This window comes from Propithecus coquereli, unplaced genomic scaffold, assembly GCF_000956105.1.
Source record: "Propithecus coquereli isolate 6110/MARCELLA unplaced genomic scaffold, Pcoq_1.0 Scaffold636, whole genome shotgun sequence".
NCBI lineage: Eukaryota > Metazoa > Chordata > Mammalia > Primates > Indriidae > Propithecus > Propithecus coquereli.
In genome coordinates this window covers 186,107-197,720 of record NW_012152352.1, presented here as the reverse complement: position 1 = coordinate 197,720, position 11,614 = coordinate 186,107, and the positions used below count along the sequence as shown (strand labels likewise).

Below are 11,614 nucleotides of genomic sequence, written 5' to 3'. Positions count from 1 at the left end.
GATAAGGGAAGTAAAACATTTACAATGAGTGTTTCGGAAATGAAATCCAGTGGGAAAATGGTGAGTTAGTTTTTTTTTTTCCTTTAAAACTAAGCTTGTTATTTAAGTAATGGAATTAAAGCAAAAAAATCGCATGTGCTTGCTCTTCTAGTAACATGTATACATTTTTGAAAATTAAAAAATCAACATGTGTTCTTTCATTGTGATGACTTAAAAAGAGTGGCCAGGGTTTTCCTTTAACTTGGCCATGAAATGTTTATGAGCAGTTGAGTTAAATATAGGGTCCTCCAATAGATTACTGCAGTGTCATCTCACATCCCTGGCAGGAGAGTTACTTGTGCTGTCGGTTGGCTAGCAGCCCAGGAAGAGACTGTCAGTGGCTGGACCAGGCTCAAGGATTCTGTATCTTCTCCCCAGGTGGCCTCTGTGGGAGGCTTCGTTCTTCCCTGTATGCCTTTCCCTCTCCTGCACTGTGCGCTGTTTACCAAAATCCTGGCTAACAAGGTTTCTCAGAAGAAGCCAATCAGTGCTCATTTACCCCAAAAGTAAATTGGTCACTGAATGTCCCTCATGATTAGTGAACAATAGAACACAGTGTACTTTATTTGAGAAAATGCAGAGAGCTTTATTGCATGTGGTGTATAATCTTTTTGTGACTTAAGATATAAATATGGCAAATGATTGAACTTGTGAATTAGATAATTAGGCCATGGTCTAAGAATCCTAGAGTGGGGAGTTATCCTGAAGATAATTTAATTCAGCCCTATTTTAACAGATTAGGAAATAAGGTTTGTAGAAAGTAAGTGCCTCACCCAGCTAATTTGTGGTATAGATCATGGCAGAGGTAGATGTTGATCCTAACTTAGACACATACTCAAATACATCAGCTGAAACTTATTGTGCTTGGGCATTCATCAGAGTCTAATAATTCAAACTGAAAGACATAAAATAAAGGAGAACATACCAGAGAAAAAGAAACCTTAGATTGCTGCCATCATGGGAAGTTATTAAGTGCCACAATCACACCTAGTTTACTACTTTCTTTAATAGATATTACCAGAAATTCAGCTTATGTAATAATAATGTAAATAGACCAAGCCAAAGTTCTATTAATAAATCTATGACATTTGCAACTGAAGGTAGAATTTGCCAGACATTGGGTAAGCTTTCCCATTAAAATAGATTGGCATCTTGCTTATAGAAGAAAATTCCTGTGAATTTGACCTATGTTGGATCCTGTACAAAGAATTTTAGTTATAGTACCAGAGTAGCAGTTGGGTACCAGCAAAGCAATCATATGGTATGTATGATAGCAATAGCACTGTGGTATGTATATGCTGGAACTTCATTATTTTGGTAGCTCTCTTAGAGCTAGCTATCATTTAATACTGTAAGCCTCTAATACGAAGATACACACATGATACTAATCTCTTAGCAATCTAGGGAATTTTGATTAAGAGCACCAATGTTGCTGTCCTAAGGGAGTGTGCATTATAGTATAATTTAATATTATAAGTAGATATGTTGGAAGGTACTAGACAAGGATGTCACAGGATTCTTTGAAATAAAATATATATATATATATGTATATGCCATGAATTAATCAATGGTTTGCTATGTTATAATTGGGCAGCTAATTTTAGGAATAAAAAAAAGTACAAAGTATGATGATGACCTTTGTACATAACCTATACTCATTTTTATTGCAGCACCTGTAGATCATGTATCGAATATATTTCATTCAGCTTGTCAGCATGCTAATAATGGAGTACTCTTTTTGTTTCAGAATGGCCTTGTTACTAGCTCACCAGAAATGTTTAAATTAAAATCTTGTATCCGACGAAAGACAGATTCAATTGACAAACGATTCTGCTTTGACATAGAAGTAGTTGAAAGGTTTGAGCTTTTCTTTTCACTTTATATATTTTTAATAAGTTAAACTATTTCTAGTTTTTTCTATGTTTAGCTATAAGCATGAAATAGCATGCAAGTGGTATATTTTTCAGTCTTTTAAAAACAGTTATATGTGTTTGTTTCATTTTGCATATATGTATTCAACAAATATTTATTGCATAATAGTTTCACAAAAGCAAATCAGATACAAAATGCTAGCAAAAAGTAGCATTACTCAAAAACGAATCTGGAAAATCAATATAAATGACCGTGTTAGGGGAAAGTGCATGTAGTGGCCTCGAGGTCCTCATCACAATGAAATAATCTAATAGCATTTTTCATGGCTCCAGGGCCAGCCTTTCTGTGGACTTTTGAAACCTGATGGACTTGATTCCAAGCAATAAGTAGACACAGGTGGAAATACTGTAAGCTTCTTTCAGTCAATTAATTTTAATGCTTCTAGGAGGCCTACTATGCGCAAAGCACTGTTCTGGGCATTCTTAGCCCAGGGTGTTGAGAGAGATAAATGTCATGCATCCAAGTTTATAATCCAGTGAAATTATTTAACTCTACCCCTTTGTTGTATCAATACAAGTAGAATAGAAAGAAAATAAGAGACATTATGCTTGTTGCTTTCCATTTTGTGATCTATGATCTATTTTTCTTCTCCACATTACTAGCATGTTATTCTAAATACTCTAGTTTATTGTGTGGGTGTGAACATGTATATACTGTATACACTATGACATACTGTAGATACTCATCTACTAGAGCTTGTAGCTAAAGGCATACCTTGGAGATATCACAGGTTAGGTTTCAGACCAATGCAATAACATAAGTCACATGAATTTTTTGATTCCCCAGTGCATATAAAAGTTATGTTTATACTATTACTAGAGTGCATTAAATGTGTGAGAGCATTATGTCTAAAAAACAATGTACATGCCTTAATTTAAAAAATCATATTAAAAATACCAATGGTCATCTGAGTCTTCAGCAAGTAGTAATATTTTTGCTGGTAAAAGGTCTTGCCTTGATGTTGATGGTTATTGACTGATAAGAAGGTTGGAGGAGTTGCAGCAGCTTCTTAAAATAAGACAACAGTGAAGTTTACCGCACTGATTGACTCCTTGTTTCAACAAAGATTTCTCTGTAGCATGTGATGATTTTTGATAGCATTTTACCCACAGCGGAATGTCTTTCATAGTTGGAGTCAATACTATCAAACTCTGCCACTGCTTTATCAACAAAGTTTATGGAATGTTCTAAATCCTTTGTTGTCATTTCAGCAGTGTTCACAGCATCTTCACCAGGAGTAGATTCCATCTCAAGAAACCAGTTTCTTTGTTCATCCATTAGCAGCAGCTCCTCATTTAAGTTTTATCATGAGATTACAGCAATTCAGTCTCACTTCTGCTTCCAACTTTCTTGCTGTTTCCAGCACATCTGCAGTAACTTCCACCGCTAAAGTCTTGAAGCCCTCCAAATCATCCGTGAGAGCTGAAATAAGCTTCTAAACCCTTGTTAATGTTGCTAGTTTGACCTCCTCCATTGACTCATGAATGTTCTTAATGGCATCTAGAATGGTGAATCCTTTCCAGAAGGTTTTAATTTACTTTGCCCAGATCCATCAAAGGAATCACTGTCCATAGCTGCTATAGCCTTTACAAAATGTATTTCTTAAATTATAAGGCTTGGAAGTTGAAAATTACCCTTTGATCCACGGGCTGCAGAATGGGTGTTGTATTAGCAGGCATGAAAACAACATTAATTTCTTTGTACATCTCCATTAGAGCTTTTGGGTGACTAGGTACATTGTCAATAAGCAGTAATATTTTGGAAGAAATCTCTTTTTCTGAGCAATAGCTTTCATCACTGGGCTTAAAATATTTAGCAAACCACACTGTAAACAGATGTGCTGTCATCCAGGCTTTGTTGTTCCATTTATAGAGCACAGGCAGAGTAGATTTAGCATAATTCTTGAGGGCCCTAGGAGTTTTGGAATGGTAAATGCACATTAGCTTCAACTTAAATGTCACCAGCTGCATTAACCCCTATCAAGAGAGTCAGCCTTTCCTTTGAAGCTTTGAAGCCAGGAGTTGATTTCTTCTCTCTAGCTATGAAAGTTCTAGATGGTATTTTCTTCTAAAATGAGACTGTTTTATCTATACTGAAACTTTGTTGTTTAGTGCAGCCACCTTTGTGAATTATTCCGGGTAGATCTTCTGGATAACTTTCTGTAGCTTCTATAGCAGCACTTGCTGCTTCAACTTGCATTTTTATGTTATGGAAATGGCTTTTTTCCTTAAACCTCATGAGCCAATTTCTGCTAGGTTCAAATTTTACTTCTGGAGCTTCTTCACCTCTCTCACCCTTCATAGAATTGTGGAGAGTTAGGGCCTTGCTCTGGATTAGGCTTTGGATTAAGGGAATGTCGTGGCTGGTTTGATCTTTTATGCAGACCACTAGAATTTTCTCCATGTCAACCATAAGGCTCTTTTGCTTTCTTATCATTTGTGTTCCGTGGAGTAGCACTTTTAATTTCCTGCAAGAACTTTTCCTTTGCGTTCACAACTTGGCTGTTTGATGCAAGAGTCCTAGCTTTGGGCCTGTTTTGGCTTTTGACATGCCTTGCTCATTTCTTAATCATTTCTAGCTTTTGATTTAAAGTGAGAAACGTGTGACTCTTCCTTTCCCTTGAACACACAGAGGCCATTGTAGGGTTATTAATTGTCCTAATTTTAATATTGTTGTGTCTCAGAGAATAGGGAAGCCTGAGGACAGGGAAGGAGATGGCGGACGGCCAGTCCTTGGAGCAGTCAGATCACACACAGTATTTATCAATTAAATGCTATCCTGTATGCATGTGGTTACTGGCACGCCAAAACAATTACAGTAGTAACCTCAGTGGTTACTGATCACACATCATGTGGTGGAGATAATAATGAAAAGTTTGAAATTTTGTGAGAATCATCAGTATGTGACACACGGACGCGAAATGAGTACATGCTGTTCAAAAAATGGCACTGGCAGACTTGCTCAACGCAGTCGTCAGCAACCTTAATTTGTTAAAAATACAATATCTGTAAAGTGTGATAAAGTGAAAAGACCCAAAACCAAGGCATGCCTGTCTCTAGTAGGGCAAAGATCCTATTTTTTTTTTTTTACTTCTTTGTTAAATTGTATTGGCTATTTTGGCCCTATGTTCTTAAAATTTTAAGATTCACTGATTAAATTTTCTTTCTCAAAATATCCTTTGGGATGTTGACTGGAGTTGCATTAAAGTTATTAATTAATTGATGCAGAGTTGACCACTCTTTGATGATTTTACATATTTTTTTTAGATTTACTCTTGGGTACCTTCTTTCAATTGTGATTTTGAATAGGATTCTTTTTATGAATAGAAATTTGTTTCCCTAAATGGTTAAGACTACTGCATAGAAAGGCTATTAGTTTATTTTGTATCTCAATCTCATATCTAGCGTACTTGTTCAACTTTTTATTAAGTTGTTTCTCATGTAGAGACTTCTGGAGTTTTTTATGTAGACAAATACCAACACATTAGTTATTTTCCTAGTGTTATTTCAGCACATTCTAGCTATATAACCTTGTGGCATATTGTTAAGCTCTGTGCTTTAGTTTTCTCATCTGTAAATTAAAGATAAGTACCCATTTCAAAGGACTGTTGTGAGGATTAAAGGAGATAATAAAGGAAACATACTTATAACACAGTGCCTGACGCGTAGTAAACTGCCAGTATTGATTTTTTTGTATGAGTTTCATTGTTGGTATAGTTACACTGGCCTGAATTCTCCAACATCAGATTATCTTGATCTTTTTATACATTTTTCCATTTCTTCTCATTCTAATGATCTATGTGCTTATTTACAGAAGAGATGTAGGCCATTATCAGTTTAAGTCATTCCAGGTTTTTAATCATACAGTATTTATAATGAAATTTCTTTTTTATCTTCCTCTTCACAGACCACTGTAATTTCCTGTTTAACTAAGTTATTAAATAATTGCTCTGTTTCTAATTTCATATATTTTCTTTCTTGTATTAGTTTCCTTTTCCCCTCCCTCCATCTACTGTTTCTTTCCTTTTTTAAGTGTGTCTTCAAGACACACTTCTATTTCAGAATGACTACATGGGAGACAACTGCTTTTAAATGAATTAATTTTAATATTGTGATTATGGCATAAGGAAACACTTTGGATTTAGTGTCTTTTTAATTACTCAGTAGTGATGGTGTGGGGCTTTCCACATTGCTACATACTCATCATAATTGTTTTTAGGGACTAGATTGCACCACATCAGGGTCATGTGATGATTGTTAATTGTTCTCGTATTGTGGGATTTTGAGATGGCTTTGAATTTCGGTGAATGTAGCTTTGTCATCCTTTTTGATCATTTGAAATGAAATCAGTCTCCTTCAGACAATCCTATACCTAAGGCACTTAATGATTTTACTACCTGGGATCGTTAGAATTAAAAACATTTTTGTGCATGTCCAGTGATTTTTCTGAAAAGTACCTTTACCCTCATAATACCCTGAAATAAAAAAAAAAAAAACTTACATTTTTCTTTCTCTCTTTTCATTATTTTTTTCTCTTAACTTTTTTCTTCAAACTTTATCTAAGAATTTAAAAAATAGTAAATGTGTAAAGACATGGTAGGAATAAATTGAATGTATAAAATATTTGTTTTTAATAGGCACGGGATCATCACATTACAGGCCTTCTCTGAAGCTAATAGGAAACTCTGGCTCGAAGCCATGGATGGGAAGGAACCGGTAAGAGTACGACACGTTCTATTATTTAGGTTTCATTGTTCCAGTAATTGCGACGTACATCTGAAATTTTTTTCATAGTGTAAAAATTTTTGTCTTTAGTGTAATTGAAAATATTAAAACAGCAAGTCGGAGGAGTAGAGCTTTTACTGCTTTCCTGATGTTGTCTCACTCATGGCACAGAATGCCAACTTTCTGATTGATTTCTCAGGGGGACTTCCACAACTGATTTAAAACTCTAAAATGACTTTTTGAAAAATTAGTTATACTTATTAATTTGTCCACACTCATTTGATTATTTTATTCAGCTAATAATTATTGTATGTCCAGCCTTTGCAAGGCCTGTGTTGGGATCAGAGTGATGACCAAGGTTCAGAGTAAGAACTGATCCTCTAGTTTAGACCATTTTTTAAAAGTGTAATTTGATAAAACTGCCCGTGGCTTGACATTTTCCTCTCCATATATATCCCCATTTTTCAGTTATTTTGATATTTGTATGATAATTTACTTGCAAATATTAAGGGATCCTATGCAAAAAAAAAAAAAAAACGATGAATCATTCATCACTGTGGTTTTCTTAATAAATGCTGTTACTAAATTGGTAGAAGGGTGAGCACACACAGAATAAATAGGAGGCCCCATCCAGTCTCTTGAGAACCATCCTTTAAATGGCAAAGAACCCGTGAACAGTCTTGAGCGAAATACCCATATGACAACAGTGCTGTACAGAATGTGTGTGGCCATTGGACTTTGAGGCTCTCCCTCAAACTGTGTTACCAGGCCACAAAAAGAGGAGCACAGAAATTGTGATTAAACCTTTAGGAAATTGTATAGCCATTTGAAGAAGTCATTTTAAGTCTGTTAAATTTAATAAAAAATTGGGGCTCTGCATTTATTCTTTATTGTTTTCTATTTCAGTTTTATTATATTTTACAAAAATGTTAATGATAGATTAAAAATAATAATAACAACCTTGGCTGTTCGCCAGAAAGAGTTGAGAAGCCCTAACCTAGAGCAAATTTAGGGGATAGTTTGCCCAACAATATACAAGTTAGGACTGTGCACATTGAGAATGCAACACTAAGCAGATAATTTTAGGAAGGAGCAATCAGGTGAAATCCATCATGAGATGCCTCCTGAAGAAGGTATATTATTCATCCTATTGGGGAGGAGAATAAGACATGTAGATCAGATGGCAAGGGGTAGAACTTTCTCAGGGCAGGAGAGCAGGGGTTGAAAAGCAGTGGGAGGCCAGGCTGGATGTACCAAAGGAAATCGGCTGACAGGGTGGACGGATGGCGCTGTGAGCACAGCATTTGTACAACCTTGAAATCAAGACACTCCCTTTGTGTGTTGGTGTATAAACATCACCTTGGGTAATCTGTGCTGGGCCATTAACGGCAAGTAACTGACTGACATCCTTTTTTTTTAGATTTATACCCTACCTGCCATTATTAGCAAGAAAGAGGAAAGTAAGTCATTTTAATAATTCTTTAAAATTTTATCATATGGTTATTTTTATCATAAAAGTATTATGTGATATTAAGTATTGACTCTGGGGCAATAGTATTAACTTCATTGATCTGATGAGTGCAGCAAATTTGAAATCATCAAAGAAGTTTTTCATGTTAAAAACCACAGACTACTGGTATTACAGTAGCCAAAATTAATTTTAGTTGCTTTTTTTTTGGTGTTTATTTACTTATTTACCTGCCTTACCTTATCCCTGATAAGAGATTTGAGGCAGTTGATATTTAGTTTGATTTTTTAATGGCAGTAGATAGCATCTTTGCATTATTTTTCCTGCTCCATTTCTCTCAGAAGTACAAGACTGACGACACGAACATTTTTTGCTGGTGTTAGGAGATAATGACCAAGAATGTAAAATATAAGGACCATGTCATTGCAAATGGTATATGGAGGAAAACATGTTTTTGCTGTATTATTACTAAAATGTTAGTATCAAATTATTCTTTATAAGCACATTTTATGTGTTTTTCGTCATGTTCTGTATCCTCTTTAATCATTGGGCTATTTCTTGCCACCTTTTACCCTTGGGGGTGTTTTCCTAAGTGCTTTACGTAGTCATTTTATTTGACACTTAAAATTAGTTTTTATTTTTTTCTAGGGTTGTGTGTATAACTTTGGAGACAATTTCAAGTTTTATTTAACTCAATTTATTTTGTCTCATGATTTCTCTGTATTAAAATTATTTTTAAAACAGACTTAGTAACCCTAGTATTTAAATTGCTATTAAAGTACAAGTTAGAATGGAGTAAAATTAAAAACTGGGAAAGCACTCATTTGAAAGTCATAAATATTGAGCATACGAAAAGCCTACCACTTTAATTACATGCTTACTAGTGATAAATTTCAGAAATTATCAAAAGAAAATACATGATTTAAGATATCTTTCAATAATTTAAACAAGTTAAAAAATTTTTTAGAAATAATGTAATTTTAAAAAATTCCAGTTTTTATTCTCAAACTTCTTTCTTTCTTGGAATCAAGGAAAGTGATTAGTATAAAATCGTTTATTGCCCACTTTAATCACAGAAACATTAACTAATTGGTAAAAGTTTTAGAAGTACTAAAGACTTACCTAAAAAGTAATCTGTTGTATAATTTGCGTTTGAGTAGAGTTGCATGAAATGTGTTTTCCAACATTAGTTTCATTGTTCATATCTAGTATAAAGATAGTCATTTCAAATTCAAACTAACTACTCAAGGACAAATCCTTCTTGGAAAACAACTGCACCTGTATAATATACTGAATAGGGCTTCTGAATGGTGACATAGTCAAGTCTATTAGAATATGTTGATACTTAAGGTAGCCCCAGAATTAATTAATATGCTTATGTGATGATGGGAATCTGCTTCTCTATGAAGAACAGAATCACTCTTCTGGAAATCAGATATCCTGAATTATCAACCATCTGACACATCACCATGCCACCAATTATAATTGTAAAAAATGATGTGTGTTTCAGGAAAATAGCTGTCCTAGAGTGCACACGTCTGAATCATTTCTGACGTTTTAGCATCATGCATTAGTTTCCTACCCAGTATTCTGAGCTCCTCATGACAGAGCCCCTCTCTTCTCCATGGTACTCAATACAGACCTTCCATGAGACTTGTGCTCAGCACAGATTTGCTCTTACTCTTACCAGTAGGCTTTTATTACCCATGGGCAGATTTTGGTTATTAGAAAGGAATATTACAATTACTTTTTCTTTATTAGTTAGTGCCTAAAGTTCTAAATCTGGAGCTTTATTTTTAAGTTTTATTTTATATTAATCTGGAGCCATATTTCTACTTTAAGTCTGTTTTTAATCAATGTACAGATCTTATTTATAAATACATTGATTTTTTTAAAAAGTCATTTTTCTTTGTTTTTATAAATTTGACAGAATTCTTCCATTTATACATTTAATTAATCAAATTTCTTTAGATATATCAACCTATAATGACAGAAGTAGTAAATTTCATTCTCTCAAACTCACCCTAATAAGACAAATTTATGATCCTGACAAGTTTAATCTTCTTCAACACCTACCAACCTTTGTAATTTAGTAAATCAGTTTGTAAATGCGGAGAGTAAGTATTATATGTTAGGTATTCAGATTTAAGTATTGTATACATTCTAAATTATACATTTGCATAGTGATTTCAAAAGGTCTTACTACTTCTGTATAAACTCAACTTGTCGAAAATTATACTTGTTCTTAGTTGTTTCACACGTGGGGATTCAAATTTGCTCACCCAAACAGAATCACCCCTCTACTGAAAAGTCAGGACTATGGCATGTGCTACCAATAAAAGAAACCCTGACTAACAGGAACAGAACTGAATGTAGCTTCTAAAACTAAGCTTCTGGTGGCTGTGGGGTGGACATTATGGGATTGCCAACTTGCATGAGCAAGGCTTTTTAAACATTCCTCAACCCAACATGCAATGAAGTGCCTTTCCCTGAAATGACCTTCCTCTTAGACTGGTGGGAGGAATTTCATGGTCCTCGCAATTTTATTTTAGTTTTCGCATGAAATTGGAGTAACCTACTACATCAAGGCCTAAAGTGTATTAATGGAATGCTAAGTCTCTTGCTCAGGCTGTAATTTTACTCCTTTCTCTTTTATTAGGTGTTTTATCAACTTTCTCATTATTTAATTGACTCCTAGTATATATCTGAAAGCTCTACAGTATTCCAGAGTCAAGTACATGGTACAGTTGACCTAAGAGCAAAGTCTTGCTTTCTTCCTAAGTGACGTGTTCAGAATTTTGTTTCAGTCAAAATCATATTCCAGTGATTGTGAAGTTCTCAGACCTCTAGTCTTGAATATGTCATGCGAGCTCATTATGTTATGCCTTTAGAGCAGTATATAACTTTCTTTTTTTTAACTCCTGCAGTACTTTTCTATAGATCATCCTGTTTTTGAGATCTTGTGTCCCTTTTTATTTGACATTTGACTCCTCCCCACAAGTGGCATTACATCAATTTCAGTGTGTAACTTCTTTCATAATTGGTGTTTGAAACCAATACTAGCCTGGATTTATTTGCCACCTTGAGGAGTACTTGTTTATAGCCTCTTTGATTCAGCTGGATTCTGTTCATCCTAAAATACTCTTGTTTGCCTCTGGCAACTCAGTATTGCATAGTGAGTGTTTGTGTTTTTGAGCTGCTGAAGATAAATGAAGTTTAGGATGGTAAGATATAAAACTCAGGTAAAAATTTGTTTTGAACGCCAGCCATTAGAAGTAATCATAGTGTCTGTACTTTCACTGAAAACTCTAAAAGCAACAGACAGAGAAAGAACTATCTGGTGTCCTAAAATCAGGCCGTAATGTGACTATACAGAGAACATCTGCCGTGGAATAAATAATAAAGCTATACAGTGACAGTAGAGTAATGAGACTTCTTATAAGCCTAACAC

General features: G+C 34.6%; 1 protein-coding gene across 1 annotated transcript in view; it reads left to right on the top strand.

Annotated features, from left to right (window-relative positions):
* ARHGAP42 (Rho GTPase activating protein 42) overlaps positions 1 to 11,614 on the top strand; it is a 333,741-nt gene that overhangs the window by 254,578 nt on the left and 67,549 nt on the right. Inside the window, exons 9-12 of the mRNA XM_012659813.1 lie at positions 7 to 60; positions 1,787 to 1,896; positions 6,608 to 6,686; positions 8,116 to 8,155. Coding sequence (XP_012515267.1) covers positions 7 to 60; positions 1,787 to 1,896; positions 6,608 to 6,686; positions 8,116 to 8,155 — 283 coding nt within the window. The remainder of the gene's footprint in view (positions 1 to 6; positions 61 to 1,786; positions 1,897 to 6,607; positions 6,687 to 8,115; positions 8,156 to 11,614) is intronic.